The sequence below is a fragment of the Zingiber officinale genome, chromosome 1B (genome assembly GCF_018446385.1).
Source record: "Zingiber officinale cultivar Zhangliang chromosome 1B, Zo_v1.1, whole genome shotgun sequence".
Classification (NCBI taxonomy): domain Eukaryota; kingdom Viridiplantae; phylum Streptophyta; class Magnoliopsida; order Zingiberales; family Zingiberaceae; genus Zingiber; species Zingiber officinale.
In genome coordinates, this window is record NC_055986.1 from 119,165,212 (window position 1) to 119,192,400 (window position 27,189).

A 27,189-nucleotide genomic window follows, 5' to 3' on the forward strand; every position below is an offset into this window, starting at 1 on the left:
AGGAAAGAAAACAACTGCGCGTTACGTTGCAGCGCGTACATTAACTTCCTCGCGAGCATCAAATTTAATGAAGTCAATTCCAACCAATGGTAAAAAAGGCGAAACCCTCGCCCTCAGGGCCCCCGCCGCACCCTGCCCAGGATCATCACGAGGGAGGTAAATCACGGTAGCTCGGTGGCAAATACGCAGTGGGCCGAGACTTTTTTGCACAGGGATAGGAAATAAATCCCCGTTGCCCTGTGGACTCGAATCCATGTTCTCAGTGGCAAACTTCCACGCCTTTACCAGCCGAGATAACCCCGTGGGGCAAGTCAATTCCAACCAAGCTCGTGGCCTCCACCGTCCTCCACTGTGCAGTAAGTACTATCAGAAACAATCTTATGGCTTTAGATGACATCCTCCTGTGCGACTTGTTTCAATGTAAGAAGACGGAACACATCAACGCGTTAAGAGGCATTGAAAAGAAAGGTCCCGAACAGACAAAGCACCTGTCCAACTAATTACGACCTCCATTTTTGTACATATATAGATATATATCGATCGTATTTAATTAAGCTGATAAAGAAAACAGAAAAAAATGATTCACACTTCGACACACAATTAGCATCTACTTCAAAGAAAATAATAATAATAAAAAAGATCTTTGCTTTAAGCAGACATCCTCCATTGTGATTTCTTTCAGATCATGAAGAAAGAGCGCAAAAGGAAGAGGAAGGAAGGAAAGAAAGAACAAGAGAGGACGAAGCTAAACCCAACCATATATATATCTGCTGTACGAGTAAAACCATCGAGAAGTTATTCATCTAAACCAGCAATTACGGCTGCTAACTCTACCCGCGATCTAGTTGTGGAGGGGGTTTGGGCCGGTGGGGACCAGGCGCTTCTCGACGCCGTATCTGGGGTCCATCTCCTCCGCCCGCTCCGGAGGCGGTGGCGTATGGGGAGGACGGAAGGCGGCGTCCCGGGAGGCGCGGCGGCTGCTGCGGCCGTGGAGGTGGACGACCGACGGTCCGGAAGGGCGAGTCCATGCGGCCGGAGTCAGGAGGAGGGCGGTTGTGAGAAGGATGAGGATGAGAGCGAGGGAATTGGGGAACGAAGAAAGCTTCATGGCGGATTCCATGAAGTAAGGGATTTGGGGAAGCCAAATGGGAAGAGGGGAGAGCAGAGTGAGGGGAGTTATAAAAAGCAAGGAAAAGAAACAGAGAGAGAGAGAGAGAGAGCTTTCAAATTAATGAATGAGTCCCAAAGAGTTTTAATGTGCATGGGGTCGTCTTCTTATCAGTCGCTATTTATAGAGATCACAAGCGGAGGTGAGACCGTGAGAGTGATGCCTACTCGTGAATTGTAATTGATCATACGGTTTAGATCATGTGAGATTTGGCCGTGTTTACCACATGGATGATCATGCACTTGGTTTATAAGACTGAATTACTCATGAATTACTCACGATACTAGAAATTTAAAATATAAATATTTTAACAAAATTAATGATTTGCTTTTGTTGTCATTAAGATTTAAGAGCAGGAGAAATTTGGCTTGAGCCTACAACTTCACCTTTTAAAGTTGAAAGGTTATCAATTATTCTTACCTCCTAATTAAGTTCTCGAAATCATTTCCTTTAACACTTTGTATTTTTTTTTATCATGATTGATTAATGTTAAATCATGAGAGTGAAAATGAAACAGATTTGAAACTTTAGTAGGTAAAATGTTTTTTTAAACAAAAAAGTGAAAGATAATTCAAAATAATTGTAATTGACCTTCATTTGAGTCATATTAAGGTTATTCTTATTACAATCATTTAGCATCTTTTCTTATAACTAAAGAATCATGTAACTTGGGTTGAAGGTAGGCGATAGCTTGTAAAGAAATGTAATGTTGAAAAATTGAGTCGGTCTATTCTTTATTTAAGCAGATTTTATTCAGTTTTGAACCAAATGGTGTTAAGTAAATGAGACTAAAGAAATTTGTGACAGAAGCAAAATGAATCAAACAGTGGCAGTGATGCACATACAACTGAGACTGTCAAAAGAAAAGAACATGATACAAAGGCAAAGCTCTTCAAGTGTCAAAATCATTTCCCGAGCAATCGACGGCCTCGCTGGTTTGCACCTTTAACCCTCTCATGTATCTCATCCGTATCATCCTGCATGCGGTCCAAAGCTACAATTTGGCTGCAATTTCCAAAACAAAACAAAATTTTAAATGATTGGTATTAGCCAGCAGCTAATTTTACACTAATGCAGAGAAATACTCTTTGATCAGAAGAACATCTTCTATTCGTGTCTATAAATTGGGTAACTAGTATAGGACCAGGAAAAAAAAAACAAAGGACAAAAAACTAGTAAACATGATCTGGTTTTGACAAAATAGCATTTGTGTGAATTGGTACCAATGACAAAACTGAAGAGTTGAAAATATCCCATATGTTATTTGTCTATCTTGAGTAATTATTAGAAACAAAATGAATTAGATAAGAGAACATTCAGATGATAGGTAACCCACCTCCCAATCTCAGAACCCATGTCAATAGCCATACTTTTCAGCTCACCCAACAAATTGCTTAAATCAGAAAGCACATCGTCTTGCTTTGCCTTCTCATGCTGGTACAACAAGCATAGAATGAATGTAGTGTAGTTTAGTGAAACAAAAACTAAATAGGACACGTAATGGATTCAATATCCACCTCGACTTTCTCAAGTGGAGAGGCTTGTTCCGAGGGAAGATGCCGAGGTTCTGACCGAGGTGGAGCAGTAGCTAATCCCAATTTCTGCTTCTGCTCCAGGTGGCTACTCTTAGTATGAAAATCATCTACCGATTTTGTTGACAAAAAATCAGAAAGAGTTGAACCAGTACGTATGGATTTCAATAGATTTGTTGGGAATTATTTGACCAAAAAAATGGTTGCACTTTACCTTGGGGTACTGGAAGAGGTCCCTTAATTTTGTGTGTTTTCTTTGGCTTCCACGTCTTAGAAAACAAGCCCCCAAGACTTCCTAAAAGTTTTTCACCCTAAAGAAACACATACATTATTAGAAACATAGTCTACCAAATTAACATGACAGCACAAGACATTACATACAACAAACTGTATCAGGAACCGGTAGAACAAAAATAGACATATGTGTAATAAATTGCTTCCACATCCTACTCCCGGTAGGGGTGAAGGTGGGTTAGGTTGGGTCTAGTTTCGGCCAAATTTTGATCCGACCAGTCTTTTGGATCAAGGAAAATTAATCCGATATAGTATCCAAGACAAAGTACGGTAGATTTGGCCAAGCCCAAACAAGATCTGATTGGCTATCAATTTTCAAATCTGCATCAAGGACTTCCAATGTCAACAAAAGTAAAAAAAAAAAAAAAAAATTAATGGAACAAAAATTCATTCTAATGTCATAAATTAATATCCAAACACCTAATTAATGTGCTATAGTTATGAATCCAAAAATATATAATCCTAGTAGTACAATGCAATAGAGTAAATTAGTATTTCATTACTATTAGAATTCACTGGTACATGTCAATTTTAAGAGTAAATTACCCAGGATAGCAAAATAGGTAATTGACTATTTATGTGATTAAATTTTGAGCAAATTAAACTTAGGCTTGGTCAAGCTAATTGGCATTTAGATATCCATGTATAACCCAAGATCCATATACATGTATATTTATATAAAATTAGATGCGTCAAGCTGGATCATGTAACAATTGGATCGGATTTCTTGCTCATCCCTGATTCACAAGACCACGAGTAAATTTTATATCTCACAAGTTTTTGAAAAGGTATTGATTTTGAAAATAAAGCCAACAAATTGTCCCCACTAACAAGTAAGTTGTCGAACAACTTCAGTGTTAAATTTAACAATTAATGAACTACTAAGACAACTGAATATACTAGAAAAATGGTGTACCTATTTTCTGCAAGCTACTCCACTTGATATATCATGACAATACAAACATTCTAATAAATTGGTGCAGAAAATGATGCCATAGATTCATTGAAAGCTCATCTACTATAAGTTATAAAAATTAAGCACAAATTACTCTTTGCCAAGATGGATTTTGCGTCAAAGACTAACAAGTAGTCGTAAAATAGGCAAGAGAAGCACAGATGCCTGGATTTTTCTACTTAAGTCTATTGAACTTGTTTGATTAAATATATTTCTTTGCAACTCAACACAGAAAGGGAATAGAAAAAAAACTAACTAAAAGGTAGCATACCCTACTAAGATCGTGCTCAATATCTGCAACAGCTTGGTGGGTCCTAGTAATTTGCTGGCCTTGTTGATGCAACTTTACAAGAGTATTTGAAGCATCTTCTCTCATTTCTTCAGCAATTTTAAGGCACCCATTTAGGGTGTTTGTAGTCTCTTCAGCCTTGTATACAGCATAGTTTTCCAGTTCTTGTACAGATTGGTTCTCAATGCCACCTGAATCACGGAATTCATTCCTGTATCTGGCATTTCCTGATGAAAATCCCAAACGCGAGGATGCAGAAGTAGTAGGTTTGCTGCTTTGATCAACTTCAAAATCAGAAACAGAATCGAACGGGCTGGAGCTAGAAATTACAGGTTTTGTCGTCTTCTGGTTGGTGGCTGATAGAAGAACCTGCCTTGCATCCATCTCAACTTTGACTTGCTGATAGCAATGGATGATAAACTCAGTACGGAGAGAGAAATAAATGGAAATGATTTATTTTCTTCTGCACGTGACAAGGGTAAAAGAAGCCGAATAATACATTCTTGAGAATATTATCCAAAAATAATGACAAAAGATGGAAAAGACAGCCCCATCATTCCAATTTAATAGCAAAAAAATAGTTTAAGTACAACACCAACTAAGAGCATCCACAATGGAAATATTTAGAGAGGATATTTCTCCAAATATCTCCAAATCCCAAATCTCCACCATTGGAAGAGGGTGGAGATTGGGATATTAGAAATCACTGGGTGATTTCTATTTTTGTTTTATAAAAAAATTAAAATGGGTTTTACAACATAGTGCACATGCCTAGCAGGTGGGCTTTAGGATTTAGGGTTTAGACCCTAAACTCTAAACCCTAAGCCCACCTGTGCTGCAATTTTCTCCTTAATTTTTTAAATTCTATATTTATCAACATTTGCATTGATTTTCAATTGACCAAGTTTTGCCCCGTGATTTCTATTTTTTTTATAAAAAAAATTAAAATGGGTTATATAGCATAGCGCATGTTGGAAACTAGGAGTTAATAGTATCATGGGAACCGAAGAGTCTCTATTGGAAACTAGGAGTTAATAGTGTTTACTGGAACCGAAGAGTCTCTTTCTTGTAAAGTGTGTATCATCTCTTGTATAAATTAGGTATCTGCTAAGTAATAAGTTCTAAGTTTTGGACTCACAAAGTCCTGAGTCTTGATTACTCTTTACATGGTATCAGAGCCTGGGGTTTGTCTATTTCTTCTCAAATCCAGAAGACAACACCTACCAGACCAGGCCTTACCTTGGTTCATTATCTTCTTCCTCTGCTTCACTAGCTTATCACTGTTACTATGGCCTCATCCTCATCGAGCATGGTCCAGCAAGGTTCAGGAGTCCAGAAAAGTCCCTTTTCATTTGCCTTTTCAGGAACTCCCTCTATTACCTCTGATAAACTCAATGGCAAAAATTATATGGATTGGTCTTCGGCTGTTGAGATTTGGTTCCTTGGTCAAGGGCTTTCGGATCACCTCGAAACTCAAGTAGCGGAGCATGATGATGCATCGAAGGCTGAATGGCAGAGAGTTGATTATCAGCTGGTGTCTCTTCTTTGGCAGTCTATTGACCCATCACTCTTGGTTCATTATCGCTCCTACAAGTCCTGTTATGATATCTGGAAAAAAGCTAAGAGTGTTTATGCCAATGACATTCAACGGCTCTATGATTCTGTCCATAATTTGGCAACTCTTCAGATGCAGGATCATGACTTAACTTCGTATCTCAACAAAGCCCAGTCCACGATTCATCAAGTCAAGATGCACCTAACATACAGCGATCCCAGCAAAGTGTTGGAGAAATTGGATCAGATGTATATGGTGTTTGTTCTTCACGGATTACATAAGAATTTTGACAGTGTCAAGAATCAAGTCCTTACCAACCCAAATATTCCTACTGTCGATGAACTCATTGATCGGTTGGTTCGTGTGCCATTGACCGATGGGTCTCTCAAAACTGAAGTTGATTCTGCTATACTCTTTACCAACTCTGATCGTGGAGGCCGGGGTCGTGGACGTGGGAGAGGAGGTCGTGAAAATCGACCACAGTGTTCCCATTGTAATCGAATAGGACATACTCGAGATCGATGCTTCACTTTACATGGCTTCCCAGCAAAATCTGCAAATATGTCACAGGTGCAAGTGGTAAACTCAGCCAAGAAAGATGAATCTCTACAAGAAAACAAGTTCGTCGTGTCTAACGATGAATATAAAGAGTTCCTTAATTTCAAAGCTGCTTCTAGCGATGTAGCAGCCCTAGAACTTCAATCTGGTAATTCTTCGGTTTGCTTTTCTCACTCTTTGCCCTCTTCCTCCTGGATTCTGGACTCCGGTGCTTCCGACCATATTGCTGGTAATCCTTCATTGCTTTCAAACTTGTCTTCCACAAAAAAAACCCATGTTATAACCCTTGCAGATGGTTCAAAAATACAACCTGCTGGAGTAGGCAAAATTTCTCCCCTTCCTACTCTAAATTTAGATTCTGTTCTTCTTGTTCCCGGCAGCCCGTTTAATTTACTATCAATTAGTAAGTTAACTCGCTCTCTCAATTGCTCAGTAACCTTTCTTCCGGATTCTTTTCATATCCAGGACCGGAGTACGGGACAGATGATTGGCGCAGGCTCTGAGTCGCATGGGCTCTACTTCCTTCAATCTTCATCCTCTACAGTTTGTGCTGCGGCTGATTCTCCAGATACTCTTCATAATCGTCTAGGACATCCAAGTCTGAGTAAGTTGAAAAAGATGGTTCCTAGATTTTCTCATTTACAATCTCTCCAATGTGAACCTTGCCAACTTGGTAAGCATGTTCGTTATTCCTACAAAAATAAGAAAGCTAGTCGATCCAAGTTTCCTTTTGAGTTAATCCACTCTGATGTTTGGGGACCTTGTCGCACCACTTCTGTTCTAGGTTTTCGTTATTTTGTTACCTTTATAGATGATTATTCAAGATGTACTTGGATCTACTTAATGAAAGAACGATCTGAACTATTTGAGAATTTTAAGAAGTTTTGTTCCGAGGTTTCTACCCAATTTGGTCGTACAATCCACATCTTCCGTAGTGATAATGCTAAAGAATACTTCTCTTCTTCATTCAACTCTTTTGTGATCGCTAAAGGCATGATTCATCAGTCTAGTTGCTCACACACATCACAACAAAATGGTATTGCGGAAAGAAAACATCGACATTTGCTTGATACTGCTCGTACTTTATTGCTTCAAGCTAATGTTCCTCTAAGTTTTTGGGCTGATGCGGTTCTTACAGCAGGATATTTGATCAATCGAATGCCATCTTCAGTATTGGGTAATCAGGTTCCTCACTCCCTTTTGTTTCCCAATGAACCAACATACAAGATACCTCTGCGTATCTTTGGATGTACTTGTTTTGTGCATGATTTATCTCCAGGAAAAGATAAACTCGCAGCCAAAGCAATTAAATGTATCTTCCTTGGATATTCAAGGGTTCAGAAAGGTTACAAATGTTATTCTCCTTCGTTGCATCGGTTCTTTATCTCTGCCGATGTGACTTTCTTTGAGAATACACCATTCTTCACCTCCAAAGAAGAAACTGTCATTCCATCCCCGGTCTTGCCAATACCTTTTCTTGATACAACCACTCCTGAGTCCAATGTTCAAGAAGGATCTCCTCATTTGATCACTTATCAGCGTCGTTCCCGCAATGTTCCGACTCCTCAACCAGCTCCTGTTCATGAGCCCAGTGCTTCAGTGCCTGACCAAGCATCCCAACCGATTTCGGATCCTTCTGATCTCCCAATTACGGTTCGCAAAGGTAACCGTATCACTCGTAACCCTCATCCTATTTACAATTTTGTTAGTTATCATCGCCTTTCTCCTATACAATGTGCTTTCACTTCTTCCTTGTCCTCTGTTTCTATTCCAAAAAATGTACAGGAGGCCCTTTCTCATCCAGGATGGAGGCAGGCAATGATTGAAGAAATGCAAGCATTGAAGTTTAATCAGACATGGTCCCTGGTTCCTTTACCCATAGGGAAAAATCCTGTTGGATGCCGATGGGTCTTTACTGTGAAGGTTGGGCCAAATGGCATTGTGAATCGACTTAAAGCACGCCTTGTGGCTAAAGGGTTCACTCAGATTTTTGGCCAAGATTATGGAGATACGTTTTCCCCTGTGGCAAAAATGGCTTCGGTTCGAATCTTTCTTTCCATGGCAGCCATGAACCAGTGGCCCTTACACCAGCTTGATATCAAGAATGCATTTCTGCATGGTGACCTATCTGAGGAGATTTATATGGAGCAACCACCTGGGTTTGTTGCTCAGGGAGAGTCAGGCCTGGTCTGTAGACTCCACAAGTCCTTATATGGCCTTAAACAGTCTCCTCGATGTTGGTTCGGACGATTCAGCTTGGCTCTACAAGAATTTGGAATGATCAGAAGTAAAGTAGACCACTCAGTATTCTACAAACATTCTTCGAGCCTATGCATGTATCTTGTGGTGTATGTAGACGATATTGTCATAACAGGAAATGACCACGCTGGAATTCAAAGATTGAAGGAACATTTACTCCGTCATTTTGAAACAAAGGACTTGGGAAAACTGAGATATTTTCTTGGAATAGAGGTTGCTCAGTCCAAGTCAGGAGTCGCCATATCCCAGAGAAAATATGCCCTCGATATCCTTGAAGAAACTGGAATGTTAAATTGCAAACCAGTAGAGAACCCAATGGATCCAAATGTCAAACTTCTTCCTGATCAAGGAGAACTATTCTCTGATCCCAGCAGATATCGAAGATTGGTGGGGAAGCTAAATTATCTCACTATCACTAGACCAGACATTGCTTTTGCTGTCAGTGTAGTAAGCCAGTTCCTAAATTCCCCTCGTACTGAACATTGGGATGCTGTTGTCCGAATTTTGAGATTCATTAAAGGGTCACCTGGTAAAGGATTGGTATATGAAAATAGGGGACACAAAGAAATTACTGGCTATGCCGATGCAGATTGGGCTGGGTCCCCGAGTGATAGGAGATCCACCTCTGGGTATTGTATTCTATTTGGTGGAAACCTCATCTCTTGGAAGAGCAAGAAACAGAATGTGGTTGCACGATCAAGCGCTGAAGCAGAGTATCGAGCTATGGCCCTTGCTACGTGTGAACTGATATGGTCAAAACAACTCATTGCTGAGTTGAATTTCTGTGAGGTTGGAACAATGAGGTTAATATGTGATAATCAAGCAGCTCTCCATATTGCTTCTAACCCAATGTTCCATGAACGAACAAAGCACATAGAAGTGGATTGTCATTTTATCCGTGAGAAAGTTGTTTCTGGAGAAATCACCACGTCCTTCGTCAACTCTAATGATCAGCTGGCAGACTTGCTCACCAAAGCTCTTCGAGGACCAAGGATTGCGTATCTCAGCAACAAGTTGGATGCCTTTGATATCTACGCTCCAACTTGAGGGGGAATGTTGGAAACTAGGAGTTAATAGTATCATGGGAACCGAAGAGTCTCTATTGGAAACTAGGAGTTAATAGTGTTTACTGGAACCGAAGAGTCTCTTTCTTGTAAAGTGTGTATCATCTCTTGTATAAATTAGGTATCTGCTAAGTAATAAGTTCTAAGTTTTGGACTCACAAAGTCCTGAGTCTTGATTACTCTTTACAGCGCACATGCCTAGCAGGTGGGCTTTAGGATTTAGGGTTTAGACCCTAAGCCCACCCGTGCTTAATTTTCTCTTTAATTTTTTAAATTCTATATTTATCAACATTTGCATTGATTTTCAATTGACCAATGTTGCCAAAAGGTTGTGAACGTTGCCAACATTCAATTTTTGAAACATTGGGCAATGCTCATTTTTTTCTATATATACATCATTTTTTTCATTACCAAATTTCATCAATTTCAACTTATTTCATCCATCTTTCTACCAAAAAAACACTATATACCAAAAATTTGGAGAAAAGCTGGTAAAAATTCCAATCATTATTTTAGGGATTCATTGAACTCTTTAGATATCGACAAAAATTCGAGCGGATAAAATTTTCAAGTTCATCCTACAACATCCTCAATTTCCATTTCCCACACAACATCCATATAATTCCAAACCTTTCCATACCCACCGCCATATTATTATAATTTTCAAAGTTATCCAAATTTTTCGAGTAGCGACCCTCGAATTCCGTTTTATACATGCCCCCAGAATATTGGTAAAGTAGCCAATATTTCATGCAAGCTCAAGGATCGCTTCTTGAAAAATTTGGATAACTTTGAAAATTATGATAATATGGTGGTGTGTATAGAAAATGATGGAAATTATGTGGGAAATGGAAATTGAGTATGTTGTATATTAGGGCAAACTTAAGAATTTTCTCTATTTGAATTTTTGTCAATATTTGGAGAGTTAAAAAAAATCCTAAAATAATTATTGGAATTTTTATCGATTTCTTTCCAAATTTTTGGTATGTAGTGTTTTTTGTTGGGGTAGAAAGATGGATGAAATAAGTTGAAATTGATACAATTTTGGTAATGAAAAAATAATTTTGATGGCCTCTTTGTCTACTCGCTCAGGCTCCTCTTCTGCAAAAAGCTTCGATTGTCTTTTAACTCATGAAATCTAGTGTTCTGAGATGCAACATTGATTAGAGCTTGGGGCGGGCTTGCCGACATGACCCCTTCAACGCTCAAGTCAGGCATTGAGAAGGGGAAAGAAAACGAAGTAAAGAAGAAGAGGAGAGGAGTTTGGTGGAGAAGAGATGCTTCCGCTTGAGAGAAGAAGACCGATGTACCTAGAATTTACCATTCATGGTGATTATATAGTTGTTAGAAGGAAATCTCCACGTCACCTGCTTCCATGCCTTTCTACTTCTTCTTGCTTGAGTCAGTGAAGACGAGGTTTGTGATGATCTATTATTGTTCTTCCAATCCTTGATTGCCACTTGGGGTGAAGAAGGCCTCAAGGGAACCATTTGTGACACCCATTACTCATCTCTCCATTCATTGATTGTCACGTACTATGAAGAAGAAATCAAAGGAGTCGCCTCTGACATCCATTACTTGTCTCTCCATTCATTGATTACCACGTACTAATAACCAAAAGCTTCACCACACTTGATATATGACAAAGGATTTGTTTTACTAAGTGAAGCGATCCTGAATGCTCAGAAGAACTTAATAATATTGCTCTGTGGAATTTTCATTATATTGCTCTGTGGAACTCAATGATGTTGTTCACTTTAGTGTTATTGCTCGATGGGCATCAATGATATTACTCTGCAGAGTTTAGTATTATTGTGATTATATAGTTGTTAGAAGGAAATCTCCACGTCACCTGCTTCCATGCCTTTCTACTTCTTCTTGCTTGAGTCAGTGAAGACGAGGTTTGTGATGATCTATTATTGTTCTTCCAATCCTTGATTGCCACTTGGGGTGAAGAAGGCCTCAAGGGAACCATTTGTGACACCCATTACTCATCTCTCCATTCATTGATTGTCACGTACTATGAAGAAGGAATCAAGGGAGTCGCCTCTGACATCCATTACTTGTCTCTCCATTCATTGATTACCACGTTCTAATAACCAAAAGCTTCACCACACTTGATATATGACAAAGGATTTGTTTTACTAAGTGAAGCGATCCTGAATGCTCAGAAGAACTTAATAATATTGCTCTGTGGAATTTTCATTATATTGCTCTGTGGAACTCAATGATGTTGTTCACTTTAGTGTTATTGCTCGATGGGCATCAATGATATTACTCTGCGGAGTTTAGTATTATTGCTCAATGGGCATCAATGATGTTACTCTATGAAATTTAGTATTATTGCTCTATGAATCTCAATGATGTTACTTTGCGGAATTCGGTATTATTGCTCGGCGGATGTCAATAATATTACTCTGTGAAACTTAGTATTATTGCTCGGTCGACCTCGATGATGTACTTTGTACTATTGCTTTGTGGAGCTCGATGAGATTACTCTGCGGAATTTAGTATGATTGTTCGACGGACCTCAATAATGTTACTCTGTGGAACTTAGTATTATTGCTCGGTGGACCTTGATGATGTTTCTTAGTAGACTTTAGTGTCATTGCTCGACGAATCTCAATAATGTTACTCTGCAAAACTTAATATTATTGCTCGGTGGACTTCGATGATGTTACTCTGCGGAATTTAGTATTATTGCTCGGTGGACCTTAGTAACATTGTTCTGCAGAGCTTCGTGATATTGCTTAGCAGACCTTCAGTAATGTCGCAGGGTGAAACTCTATCACTATTACTCTGCAAAACTTTGGTTATGTTGTCCGACAATATTTGTTTACCCCATGGGACGGAACCCAGCTATATTGCACGGGAGAACCTCACTATATTACTCAGGGTAAACCCAACAACCATCAGATGTTCCTGCTTCAAGTTAGACTGAAGAGCGAAGTCGAATGAAGTCTGATTAAATGTTCAAAGATAATATTTTCAGAAAAAAAAACCCGGCTACCATTAGATGTATATATAGAAAAAAATGAACGTTGCCCAACGTTTTAAAAATTGAATCTTGGCCACGTTCACTAACTTTTCTATTTGGCAATGTTGGCCAATTGAAAATCAATGCAAATGTTAATAAATACATTGAATTTAAAATAAAAAAATTTAAAAAAATAAAGAGAAAGTTGTAGCACAGGTGGGCCCCTACTACCGACCCACCAGCTAGGCACACTCGTTGTGTTGTAGCCATGAGCTGAACAACCCATTTTATTTTTATTTAAAAAAAAATAGAAATCACTAAGCAAAACTTTTTGCCCGGTGATTTCTAATATCCCAATCCCCACCCTCTTCCAATGGTGGAGATTTGGGATTCGGGGATATTTGGAGAAATACCCTCCAAATATCCCGTATTGTGGATGCTCTAAGAAAAAGTTGGTAGATACAGCAAACACAAATATCAGTTAATTAAGGCTAGTCTAACACATGTCAATATGAAAATTAGCATATAATCGAGTTACCAACAAGTCTAAACACAAAATATTATAAAACCATAACTTCTAGGGCATCTTTTAAATAAAGTCATTAATGAAGACTAGAAACTGATTTTTGGAAACCACATTCAAACCCTTGAAACTAACATCTATAATTAGATTTGAAGAATCAAAAAGTTGTAGCCTGATAGATCTGTCTGTTCTATTTTTCTTTAAGTACCATTCATCAGTCACTGTAGTATAGATCAGTCTATTGTTTTTGTGAATATTTTATCCATTTTTTTATTACATAGATAACACTAATGGCAATAATGGAAAATAATCTCAAATTGATTTTAATCAATTGAGATTTATTATACTTGGCATCACGATCAAAATTAAGATCGATATGAATCAAATAGAAAAAATAATACTTCCAAATCTATTATATTCATTACTATACTTATAATTGCACACCATATTTAATCTTTCCATTATTGTTTAGACAATTTGTAAAAATAAATCTATTGACTTTAGTAAATAACAGATCAAAGAATTAATTCTCAATTCTATTTCTTTTCCTTATCTATTAGTTTCAACATGGTATCAGAGTCATCTTCTCTTCCTCCCAATTTTCTTCTTCCAAAGTTTTGTTACAACAGCTACAGGAGTTTCTACATACTGGTTTGATATCATCGTCTACAACATGGTATCAGAGTCATCTTCTCTTCCTCCCAATTTTCTTCTTCCGAAGTTTTGTTACAGCAGCTACAGGAGTTTCTACATACTAGTTTGATATCATCATCTATAGTGCGGCAACCTCGACAACTTCGACAATGACAACTGCAGTTTCAATAGTAGTAGCTTTTCCTCTCCTTTCATCAACAACTCTTTTCCGTCAACGGCAGCAACTTCGGCAACGTCAATTGTAGCAAGGCGGAGTTGTTATTTGTTTATTTTATTCTTCTTTTCGTTATGTTTTTTCCCCTTCCCCGTTCTACCAAAAAAAACAAAAAAAAAAACAGAAAGCAGGAAAAAAACAGAAAAAAAATGTCTTCTTTCAGTTCTACTGAGATCCTGCGCCATCACAAAATATCTCTTTGCCTTTTCATATGGTTCCTTCTTTTTCCATTAAACTTGGCCATGATAACCATTTACTATGGAAATTGCAATTTCTTCTTTACTTTGTGTTCATGACTTGCTTGGTCATGTTGATGGTATTTCATCTCCACCTCGAAAAGATGATCCATCATATGCTATTTGGTTTAAGAAGGATCAATTAGTCTTAACTTGGTTAATCCCTATACTTCCCGTGCTCGTTAGCCTCAACACCTCTGGTCAAGTTTGGGAAGCTCTTGATCGTTCTTTTGCACCCCACTCTCATGCATGGGTTCTCCAACTTCGTCTACAATTATAGTCTATGCAACGAGGAGATGTCTCTATCAATGACTATATGCAATCAGTCAAGACCATTGCCAGCAACCTAGTTGCAATTGGACATCCGGTCTCTGATCCAAAACTATTAATGCATGTTCTTGCAGGTTTGAGTTTTCAATATAATAACTTTGTTCCCAGTGTGACGACTCGCATAGATCAAGTGTCACTTGGAACTCTTCATGGTATACTATCTTCTTATGAAAGACTTCTACAAATACAATCTCAAAGGATGTCAGATTCTCTGTCTTTATCGACACACATGATTAGCAAAGCTCCACAACTTGATCAACTTAATCATCCTCCTCCCAAACATGGTAATCAAAATCAGATTAGAGGTTTTAGAGGCCGAGGTCGCTGTCGAATTTGCTTCAACTATGATCATTATGCTCAAAATTATTATAAAAGATATGATTCAAATTTTCGAGGACCTGTATCATCAAATCGACCCCCTCCCACATTTTGGCAATCTAGTACTCAATCATCTCATTCTGGAGCATTCTCACTCTCTATCCCTCCTAATGCAACGTTATCAATTCCTAAAATACCAGGATGACATTCGGATTATGGAGCGAGTCATTATGTTACACCGGAATATGATATTCTTGTCGAAGCTTTGCCTTATCATGGACCGACATGGTACAAATAGGCAATGACTTAGGTTTGCAAATTGCTCACATTGAAAACATATCCTTTCATTCATATGGTCATACTTTTCGCATACGTAACACTCTTCATGTTCCTTCTATCACTAAAAATTTACTTTCCATACGTCAATTTGCTCTTGATAATAATGTGTTTTTTAAATTTCATCCTCATCATTGCCTTGTGAAGGATCTCGCGACATGAACTATTCTACTCCAAGGGGGCACTAAAAACGGTCTTTATCATCTTCAACCCACCTCTCTCAAAACCTTTGTTGGAGAACGTACGAACAAATTTTCTTGGCATGCACATCTTGGTCATCCATCTCTATGTCTTGTTCATGATATTATTAATCGTTTTGCTTTACCAACTTCTTTAGCGTCATCATCTCATTTATGTGAAGCTTGTATGAAAGCAAAATCTCATAAACTACCTTTTGCATCCTTTACTCGCAACTCTAGTTTTCCTTTAGAAATTATTCACTCTGATTTATGGGGTCCTGCTTCTATTCTTTCTAATCAGGGTTCTCTTTACTATGTTATTTTTATTGATAACTTTAGCAAGTTCATTTGGATTTTTCCTATAAAAAGAAAATTTGACCTCTTTGATATTTTTTGTTGTTTTCAAAAGCATGTTGAGTGTTATTTTGATCGTAAATACTCTCCCTTCATTCTGATTGAAGTGGAGAGTATAAAGCATTTCATCATCATCTTACTTCCTCTAGCATCCTCCATCGAGTCTCTTGTCCCCACACTCCTGAATAAAATGGATCCGCCGAGAGAAACATCGTCATGTGATTGAAACTGCCTTGGCTCTTCTTAATCATGTCTCAGTTCCACTTAAATTTTGAGATGATGTCATCCAAACGGTAGTCTATCTTATCAATCGTTTACCCACTTCGCTACTTCAAAACAAGTGTCCCTTGGAAATACTTTATAATCGTCCTCCAGATTACTCTTTCTTCCGTATCTTTGGTTACACATGTTATCCTTGGCTACGACCTTACTCTAAACACAAGTTAAATCCTCGCTCTCAACAATGTATTTTCCTTAGTTATTGTAATTTGCATCGTGGGTATCGTTGCCTCCGTATTTCGACCGGGTGGATATATATTTCTCGACATGTTACTTTTGATGAATCTCTTTTTCCGTTTACAATTACTATCTCAAATCCTCCTTCAGATAATCAAGGAACCTATCTAATATCACTGAATAATATACTAGAATCCCAACAGATTGCTTCATTAAGACATATTGAAAGTACCAGGGGATGGTATATTGGGTCCTGCTCCATCTCCACAAATTCTTATAGACTCAGCAGCTAGTGGTGATCCACTCTCTAGTTCTGATTCCAATTCGTCTAACCACTCATCTCCAAGTAGCTTTGATGATGATACTCTTTGGCAAATGCTTCCTCTAAGCAATATTTATGCACGATGTCAACCAGTTTCCACTTGTTATCCTCTTCCACATGCTCTTATTGCTTCTTCAAATTTTGTTGAACCTTCTAGTTTTATATAGGCAGTCAAAGATTCAAATTGACGTGTTGCGATGACTATAAAGTTTGATGCTCTTCTTCACAATACAACCTGGAGTTTAATTCCTCGTACTCTATCTATGAATATTATGGGCTCTAAATGGGTTTACCGAATTAAGTATCGTGCAGATGGATCTATTGAACATTACAAAGCTTGCCTTGTTGCTAAAGGCTTTAATCAATAACCAGATATTGATTTCAATGATACTTTTAGTCCAGTCGTTAAAATTACAACTATTAGATTGCTACTATCTATAGTTGTTAGCTCCAATTGGTCGATACGACAATTAGATGTTTCCAATGCTTTCCTTCATGGACACCTTGAAAAAACTATTTTTATGGAACAACCACATGGATTCATCCACTCGCAACTTCCAAGTGCGTCAACTTTAGAAATCTATATATGTTCTTCGGCAAGTACCTCATGCATGGTTTCGTCATCTATTTACCTGACTTCATACTCAGAGATTTTCTAGCTCAAAAACTGACTCTTCCCTATTCTACAAATGTATTGAGGAATTTTCAATATTTGTTTTGATTTATATGGATGATATCTTAATAACTGGTAGTGATTAAAACGGTATTACTACTTTACTTCATCTTCTTCGTCAAGAGTTTCCTATTCGAGATCTTAGCAATGCTCGTTTTTTCCTTGGTATAGAGTTTCTCTCCCATTCTGAAGGTTGTCTTCTCTCTCACAGCAAATATATTACTGGACTTCTACAACAAGCTAAAATGGATGGTGTACGTTCTATCTCCACACTAATATTGAAGGTGGTTCACCTTCATCCTTCTCTTCATTTGCTGACCCAGAACTACCGAAGCATTATTGGTGCCCTATAATATGTCATCATTATACGACCCGATATTGCTTTCGCTGTGAATCATGCCTGTTAATTTATGCATGCTCCTACTGAACACCATTGGGAAGGTGTTAAGAGAATTCTTCAATATCTCAAAGGCACTATTTTACATGATCTTTTTTTATATCGTCAGTCCTTACGAGAGTTGATTGCTTACAGTGATGCAGATTGAGTTGGATCTCCCAAAGATAGACGTTCTACTAGCGGATATGCTATATTTCTTGGGCAAAATCTTATTTCCTGGCTTTCAAATAAGTAACCTACAGTCTCTCGCCAAGTACTAAAGCTGAATATAAAGGTATAGCTAACGCGACGTCAGAAATTATTTGGCTACAGTATCTTCTTTCAAAATTACACTTTTCCTCAATTGTTACGCCTAAAATATGGTGTGATAATATTAGAGCAACTTATCTTGCGACAAATTCTATTTTTCATGCTCGTACCAAGCATGTAGAGATTGATTTTCATTTTGTTCGTGAGTGTGTGGCGACTTGATAACTTTCAATTTTTTACATCTCTACTGAAGATCAAATTACTGATATATTTACCAAGTCATTATCCAGACAACGCTTCACCAAATTAGCATTAAACTCAATATTCAGACACTTTCGTTGAGTGTGTTGGGGGTAATGACAATAATGAAAAATAATTTCGAATTGATTTCAATCAATTGAGATTTATTATATTTGGCATCACAATCAAAATCAAGATTAACATGAATCAAATAGAAAAAATAATATTTCCAAATATATTATATTCATTACTATGTTTATAATTGTATATCATATTTAATCTTTCCATTATTGTTTGGATAACTTGTATAAATAAGTCTATTGACTTTAGTAAATAACATATCAAAGAATTAATTCTCTATTCTATTTCTTTTCCTTATCTATTAGTTTCAACAAACACAACCAAAATAGATGAATATACGAATCCTCACACAAGTAATTGTGATGATTTCTTCTCCTTTGTTTTTTCAAAAAAAAAAAATATTGTTTACAAAATGGAAGCAAGTGGCAAACAGAGAAAAGGTAAAATTCTGTTCGATTAGACTTGAGAAGAAACACTTCAAGTTAAAATGCTTGATAGGAAATCCCACTTCTGAGATACAAACAAGCTAGCAGGATTGGAAATAAGAAACAACAGCTTCTCGGAAGTATTGCATCCAGTAAAATAAGAGCAATTTGGAAACAAACTTAAAACATTAAACTAGACTTGGAGATCCTAAAAAGTCAGCAATAAGAAATAAGAAAAGATCGACAATACTAAAAAATGTCAGGTAATTAAGAAGCCAATCAGATGCTTAGCAACCCGGAACCTCAAATCCGAAACAGAAAGAGCTACAGACGGTGTACCACAAGGACGTCAAAGAAACTGACATACCTTAGCAATCAAACCCGACAACAGATCCAATTAGCAGCGAAGAATGAATAAAATGGCGGACGGAAGTTAGTTAAAAGGATCTGAAGCTTTCGCCCGAGCGGCCGCGTCAAAGAAAGAGACTTGTGCTGAAGCGGTAGGAAATCTAGGGCGAGAGTCTCGCGTCGAAAACTCTCGCCGAAACGTAGTCGTCGTCCTTAGTTGAATGGATCAGAGAAGACCGAGCACGGGCGGAAAGACGGGAATAGGCAAGGGAAATTGCTTCTCCACCTCGTGGACCGTGATCACTGCCAAAAAATTTGACCGTTGGGCGTCTGCTGTGATGAATTCTGGCACAACTCAAGACCCGAATTATCTATAGGGTTCCTAATGGGACCCACTCGGTGGTTCAATGAACAATCATGTCGACGATTTGGGTAAGTAATAAGTTGCGTGCTAAATAAAATATGTTTTTAGATATATTAACTCGCTCTGCTAATTATGCGTAAATAAATAAATTATATATCTTATTTCTATGTAACTCCTCTACAAGAATGGAGGATGTGGTTCAATTACTTGGGCTACTTTTGTCTTTTTCTATAAGGCGTGGTGTAAGTTTGGATTGACTTCTCATGTTCACTAACGTCAAAGGGTTTCGTTTTGCCAGAATTCGGTCCGAAGAGGCTTCTATTGGCAATTCTCAGTTTTCAGATTTCGGAGCAATTTTGTTTATAGTCAAGTTAATTCGGTCTGCTAAAGTGTGTTTTTAATTTTTATTAGAATAAAATTATATCGTTCATTCTAAACAGTCTTCTAATGACAGTCTTACATAAAATACAGATACATAAATTACGAGTATTTGCACGTAAAAGAACCATTTTATATCCGCTGAGATAGTTTACTGCAGCATACATGAGAGGAGAGGAGAATAGAGGAGACAATAAAACGAGAGAACTCTACTGCTCATCCTTGCTAGCACATGCCGACTAGTGCAAGTGCTCCCAATGTGTCTCGCCCTCTCCGCACACGCATCGAAAAGAGATAAACCTTCAATCCATTGTTATAGCATCACGTACAGGGAGATACACTATTGGGCCTAAAATTGCTCTTTCAGAGTAATGCCATATTCTTTCCATGAAACACACAACTTTTCATCCTCTTGGTTCCATTCCATTCTAATAGAGTATCATGACGGAGCCCGTCCGGGTGATTCACCCGGGTTATGGGCTACATCGACGCCGTCACCTGGGCTGCTCTCTCCTTCTCTTGCGTTTTCTTTCTTTCTCTCAAGGTAAATTTAAACTTTTTTCTTATTGACTATCATTAGCTACCCGGGCTGTACCCGGGTAGCCTAGAACGTGGCTCCGCCCGTGAATATAGTTGAATACACAAAAAAAGGTTCATTTATGATCCTGTACAAAAATCATGAAAAAATTTAGCTGGGGATATGGCTTCTTGGTCGACCACGTATAAACTCCGTTTTGCTCTGCAACACAAGAAACGTCAATGCCGGGTCAGGGAAGGGGTCCCCGGTATTAGCCCTCTAACACTCAAATAAGTCATTGGAACAGTAGAAGAAAATGGAGCAACAGTGAAAGCACAAAGCGTGAATAGTGAATAACATATACCTCCGCCAATACATGGACCCTCCTTTATATAGTGCTCTAGTGGGGGGCATGCACCCTCCTCAAGGCACAGGCACGCTTCCCCAACCGTCCTATGAAAGGACATGTCAGAAAAGTGTTTTTGATATCATATCTTAACAAGACATACAAATCCCTGATAAAATAGTAGAAGCTTCTGTCGTACGATCTGCCTGTTGACTATGCCTTGTTGTCAGTGGCATTACCTCCCAAAGGGATAGTAAGAGATCGGGAATGGTCCCACTGTTCGGCCGAGCGGGGCAACCGCTCGGCTGGGACTCCTCAGCTTGGTCGACCTCTGCTGATTTTCCCCGTCGTGACTTGGTTCAGTAGATTGCTTTTGCCCGACCGGACAAGTGCTCTGATCACCATAACGTTCCTCCGATTCATAATGAGCATTTGATGTTCTTTGCGTAATGCTCCTAGCCGAACGGACGTTCTGCTCAGACAAGTTATAAGTACCTCGTGGTAATTTTGATGTGATCAACCAAGTTAAGTTAGGTCCTGATATGTTTTAATACCCTGTGTCTAAGTGTGTAGGAACTTGGGAGCACAGAAGTCGAGCGAAAGATGCAGCTAGCGAGAATGACAGTACAAGAGAGAGCCGACGGGCTCGGTACGTCTGAGGGACGAGATGCTGCAAAAGAGTAAGCTGGCGGACGAGAAGGAAGCGCGTGGCGGTTCCGAGAGACAAGAAGCCAGAGCGAAAGGACGCTCGAGAAGGCTGGAAAATGGGTTCGGGTGAGCTCTATTCCGGATGGCAATTATCACCCAAGCGAGCGAAGCCGAAGCGGAAGACCCGGAGGAAAAGTCAATCGGAGGTTGACTGTGCTTCGAAGGCCCTGACCGCCCGGACCCAAGGCGCCCCAGGCGCGTTCCCTGGTCGAGCTGGATCTGCTCGATCCTGGTGCCCGAACCTAGTCCAAGCACTTGGACTAGAAAGTTTATCGCTTTGTCAGCTGCCGCGATCCGTTGCGACGGGGATAAAATTTTCTCCACCTCCAGGTACCCCGATCAGGGCTATAAATACAGTCTTGATCCTAGAAGCTAAAAACAACACTTGAAAATGATTCCATTTTCGTTTAGCTTTATAATTGTGAGCTTTAACTGCTGTAATAAGATGCTCCGCCCAAAGGAGATTTTTAATGATCTTTAATTTACTTGGATTAGCAATCCGCTGATTGCAAACCAAGTAATTATTTCATGCCTCTTTCTTTTAATTAGGTTCTTAATTCTTTTATTAAGTGTTTATTTTAATCAAGCTATAAGTTTTGAGAAAGGTGTTTCTAGTTTTTTATTTCAGACAATTCACACCCTATTGCCGACCTTCAAGGGTCCAACAATTGGTATTAAAGCAAGAACGCTTCAGAAGGACTAAGCGCCGACCGAAGCATAAGAAATGGTCGGACCAAGTATCTACTCACCGAAGTTCAAGGGGGAGTTTGCAATTTGAAGAAGAAAGATGGAGGTATTCTTCAAAATGAAATTTTATTTACTACTAATATTAAAATATGATTTTGTAGCTCTAAAAGACAAAGAAAAATATCAATAGACCAAGAAGGAGCAAGCAGATTTCGTAGCAAATAGGCGAGCTGAATTTCATCTACTGAGCGTGCTACCTCCTCAAGAAGTTAATAGAATCAGCGCCTACAGATCAGCAAAGGAGCTTTGGGAGAAGTTTCTAGAGCTATACAAAGGTACGCTCGAAGCCAAACTCACGAGACGGTACCTGCTCCGGAACCAGATTTGCAACCTCCAATTGGAGGAAGGAGAAATCGTCGCACACCTCCACTCAAGAATCAAGGAGCTCATCACCGGGCTCACGAATCTCAGAGAAAAGATAACCTATTGAGATTCGCTAAGGTACACGCTTAACGCATTTTCTAGGACTTCGGAATGGTTAACCCTAATAGATGCATACTTCATCTCTAGGGACTTAGAGATAAATGATTTAGAAGAATTATTTTTAACATTTGAGATTCATGAATCTAGAAATGCAAGTCTAAGAATGAAGACAATGCAGAACATTGCCCTTAAGGCGAAAACTGACGAACAAGAGTCTGAAACATCCCTTGATGATGATGAAACGACGTTCATGGTACGGAAATATAAAAAGTTATTTAAAACTAATAAGTTTAATCAAGTGCAGGGTAAAAGAAGGAAAAGAAGAGTAAGATGAGACCACTGTAATGAAGAAGGACACGTGAAAGACAGCTGCCAACTAAAGAACAAGGACACAAGCAAAGACAAGAGACCAACCCAGAAAAGGCACAAAAACCTAAAGGCGACGTGGGACGAAACTTTATCAGAATAAAAAATTGAAGACTTCGCCGGACTTGCATTGATGGCAAGTCACCAAGAAGACGACAGAGTAGTTCATTGGAGATGAGCATCAAAGCATTGATGAAGGGAGAGGAACATCAGGAAAAAGCAGCTCTACAGGGGGAGCATCAGATTCTGAAATCGACAAGATAAGTCAGGTACGATCTTTACCTCCAGACCAGTTATTTAAATTCATAAAAACGTTGTTAAAAAACGCATGTAAATTAGAGATTGAAAATATTAAATATAAAAAGGAAAATGATGAATTAAAACTAACCTTAGCAACATCCCGTCGATTAGAAGATTTCGATAAGATAAAAATTGAATATGAAAAGCTGAAAATAGAAATAGAAAATTTGAAAAATTTTACATGCTCACTTGTTCAACCAGCTCGAAATTATTCAGGACTTAATTTATATTATATATATCATAAGAACTAAATCAGAAAACTATCACCAAAACATATTCTTAAAAAAAAATTTATTAATCTGGTAGGAAGGAATCTATTTTGAATTCTAAAATCATGCTTGGATTGAATTTTTATGTCTTACATTTGAATTGACTTAATATTTTTTTTGCTTAGAATTGGCTAAATAATTTTTTGATATAATTTCTATTTGAAATAAATTTGATCCTAATTTTTCTGAGAAATAAAATTTCATTACTCATCTATGAAAAAATTTCAAATTTTTTTGACGATTGTATTATTTTTCTATATTTTTTTAAACAAAATTCATATTTTTCAATTTAAAAATATCTTATCATGCTATTTTTTTTACAAAATTTATTTTTCTATGACACTTTATCATTTTCTCTATCTAAAAAAATATTTTTAAATTTTTTTTTATCATTAGTGAATTTTCTATGAATTAATTATCTAAATGTAAATTTTAATATTAAAAATTTTATAAAATTAAAATTTTGAAAGTTAAGTTTTTTTATAAAAATACTTCCTCTATTATATTAACAAAAAATTTCTCACAATTTTTTGAGCTCAGAAACCATTTTTAAGAAAATTTTAGCGAAAATGAATCATTATAGAAAAGAATTTATTACTGCTTAAATTTAATTCAAGTTTTCTTGAAAATTTTATTTTAACTTTGGATATTTAAGCTTATTAGTTAAAAAAAATTCATAATTTTTTGAATAATAAAAAGTAATTTCTTTCAAAAAAATTTTAGATTTTTTTTATGATAATCATTATATTTTATTATCCCTTAGATTTTGTTTCAATTTATTTCTAGTTATTTGCATAGATTACCTCATTTTAATGTGATCAAAGGAGGAAAATTAAATATTAAGTATAGGAGGAGGGTGCATTTTCTTTTAGGGTGTTTTTTTTAAAATCATGTACTTACAATTTTATAACTGTTATTTGTTTGTCATTTACCCTAACTTAACTTAGGGTTGCTCACATGAAAAATGGGGAGATTGTAAGTATCCCATGGTAATTTTGATGTGATTAACCAAGTTTAGTTAGGTCCTGCTATGTTTTGATGCCCTATGTCTAAGTGTGTAGGAACTTGGGAGCACAGAAGTCAAGCGAAAGACATAGTTAGCGAGAAAGACAGCACAGAAGAGAGCCGACGGGCTCGGTGCATCCGAGAGATGAGATGTTGTAGAAGAGTACGTTGGAGGATGAGAAGGAAGTGTGCGACGGTTCCGAGAGATGAGTAGCCGGAGCGGAATGACTCTCGAAATGCTAGAAAATAGGTTCGGGTGAGCCCTATTTCGGATGGACGATATCACCCAAGCGAGCGAAGTCGAAGCGGAAGACTAAGAGGAAAAGTCAACCAACTGTGCTCCAGGGGCCCAGACCGCCCGGACCCAGTGCACCCCAGGCGCATGCCCTGGTCGAGCTGGATCAACTCGATCCTGGTGCCCGGACCTGGTCCAAGCGCCTGGACCAAAAAGTTTATCGGTTTGCTAGTTGTCATGATCCATCATGATGAGAATAAAATTTTATCCCCCTCCAGGTACCTGGAACTCTTCAAGACACCCCGATCAGGGCTATAAATACAGCCCTGATCCCAGAAGCTAAAAACAACAAAATGATTCCATTTTAGTTTAGCTTTGTAATTATGAGGTTTGACTGCTGTAAGAGGCTGCTCCGCTCAAAGGAGATTTTTAGTGAGCTTTAATTTACTTAGATTAGCAATTCGTTGATTGTAAACCAAGTAATTGCCTCTTCCTTTTAATTAGGTTCTTAATTCTTTTATGCAAGTGTTTATTTTAATCAAGCTATGCATTTCGAGAAAGGTATTTCTGGTTTTTAATTTCAGGCAATTCATCCCCTCTTGCCGACCTTTTAAGGGACAAACAATTGGTATCAGAGCAAGGATGCTTCAGAAGGACTAACGACCAACCGAAGCACAAGAAATAGCTGGACCAAGTATCTACCCACCGAAGTTCGAGGGGGAGTTCGTGATTTGAAAAAGAAAGATGAAGATATTCTTCAAAACGGTTTTTGATTTACTACTAATATTAAAATATAGTTTTATAGCTCCAAAAGACAAAGAAGAATATCAATGGACTAAGAAAGAACAAGCAAATTTCGTAGCAAATGAGTGAGCCGAATTCCATCTACTAAGCGTGCTACCCCTGCAAGAAGTCAATAGAATCAGCGCCTACAAATCAGCAAAGGAGCTTTGGGAGATGTTTCTAGAGCTACACGAAGGTACGTCCGAAACCAAACACACGAGACGGTACCTACTCCGGAATCAGATCTGCAACCTCTGATTGGAGAAAGGAGAAACCGTCGCACACCTCCACTCAAAAATCAAGGAGCTCATCACCAGACTCACGAATCTCAGAGAAAAGATAACCAACCGAGATTCACTAAGGTACACGCTTAATGTATTTTCTAAGACTCCGGAATGATTAACTCTAATAGATGCGTACTTCATCTCTAGGGACTTAGAGATAAGTGATTCAGAAGAATTTTTTTTAATATTTGAGATTCATGAATCTAGAAATGCAGGTCTAAGAACGAAGATAATGCAGAGCATTGCCCTTAACTCAAAAACTAACGAACAAGGGTCTGAAACATCCCTTAACGATGAAGAAATGACGTTCATGGTAAGGAAATTTAAAAAGTTATTTAAAACTAATAAGTTTAATCAAGTACAGGGTAAAAGAAAGAAAAGAAGAGTAAGATGCTATAACCGCAATGAAGAAGGGCACGTGAAAGACAACTGCCCAAAACTAAAGAACAAGGATAAAAATAAGGACACAAGCAAAGATAAGAGACCAACCCAGAAAAGGCACAAGAACCTAAAGGCGACGTGGGACGAAACTTCATCAGAATCAAAAATTGAAGACTTCGTCGGACTTGCATTGATGGCAAGTCACCAAGAATACGACAAAGTAATTCATTGGAGATGAACATCAAGAGCATCGATGAAGGGAGAGGAACATCAGAAAAAGCAGCTCTACAGGGGGAGCATCAGATTCTGAAATCGACAAGGTAAGTCAGGTACAATCTTTACCTCCAAACCAGTTATTTAAATTCATAAAAATGTTGTTAAAAAACGCATGTAAATTAGAGATTGAGAATATTAAATATAAAAAGGAAAATGATGAATTAAAACTAACCTTAGCAACATCCTGTCGATTAAAAGATTTTGACAAGATAAAAATTGAAAATGAAAAGCTGAAAATAAAAATAGAAAATTTGAAAATTTTGCATGCTCGCATATTCAATCAGCTCGAAATTATTCAAGACTTAATTGATATTATAGATATTATAAGAACCAAATTAGAAACTATCACCAAAACATATTCTTAAAAAATTTCTTATTGGATTCCAAAATCATGCTTGGATTGAATTTTTATGTCTTACATTTGAATTGACTTAATATTTTTTTTCTTAGAATTGGCTAAATAATTTTTTTGTATAATTTATATTTGAAATAAATTTGATTCTAATTTTTTTGAGAAAGAAATTTTCATTACTCATCTATGAAAAAATTTCAAATTTTTTGACTGTTATATTATTTATCTATAATTTTTTAAACAAAATTCATATTTTTTCAATTTAAAAACATCTTGTCGTGCTATTTTTTTTTTGTAAAGTTTATTTTTCTATGAAACTTTATCATTCTCTATCAAATAAAATATTTTTAAATTTTTTTGACTGTTGGTGAATTTTCTATGAATTATTTTTCTAAATATAAATTTTTAATATTAAAAATTCTTGAAAATTAAATTTTTGAAAGTTAAGTTTTTTATAAAAATACTTCCT

The 27,189-nt window shown here is 37.5% G+C and overlaps 1 protein-coding gene across 2 annotated transcripts; it reads right to left on the minus strand.

The window, feature by feature from the left end:
- Positions 1-1,898: 1,898 nt before the first annotated feature.
- On the minus strand, positions 1,899-19,318 carry LOC121975630 (SNAP25 homologous protein SNAP33-like). 2 transcript variants are annotated; one of them, XM_042527401.1, is made up of 6 exons: positions 19,006-19,318; positions 4,221-4,701; positions 2,915-3,011; positions 2,686-2,810; positions 2,505-2,602; positions 1,899-2,173 (listed from the first exon to the last, which is right to left on the minus strand). In XM_042527401.1, the coding sequence occupies exons 2-6, from the start codon at positions 4,620-4,622 to the stop codon at positions 2,074-2,076; spliced, it is 822 nt and encodes a 273-aa protein (XP_042383335.1). In that variant the 5' UTR covers positions 4,623-4,701; positions 19,006-19,318; the 3' UTR covers positions 1,899-2,073. The 2 variants fall into 2 exon arrangements, with proteins under 2 accessions (XP_042383335.1, XP_042383326.1); XM_042527392.1 differs by having other exon boundaries at positions 4,221-4,637; positions 19,006-19,317.
- Between the last annotated feature and the right edge of the window lie 7,871 nt (positions 19,319-27,189).

Bases quoted from the DNA above. Each gene is read 5' to 3' on its own strand.
- LOC121975630 (XM_042527401.1), bottom strand. From the start codon at position 4,622: ATGGATGCAAGGCAGGTTCTTCTATCAGCCACCAACCAGAAGACGACA. The intron at 3,012-4,220 runs GTATGCTACCTT...GTGTTTCTTTAG, and splicing joins TTGAGCACGATCTTAGTAGG to GGTGAAAAACTTTTAGGAAG. The intron at 2,174-2,504 runs GTGGGTTACCTA...TGGAAATTGCAG, and splicing joins ATGGGTTCTGAGATTGGGAG to CCAAATTGTAGCTTTGGACC.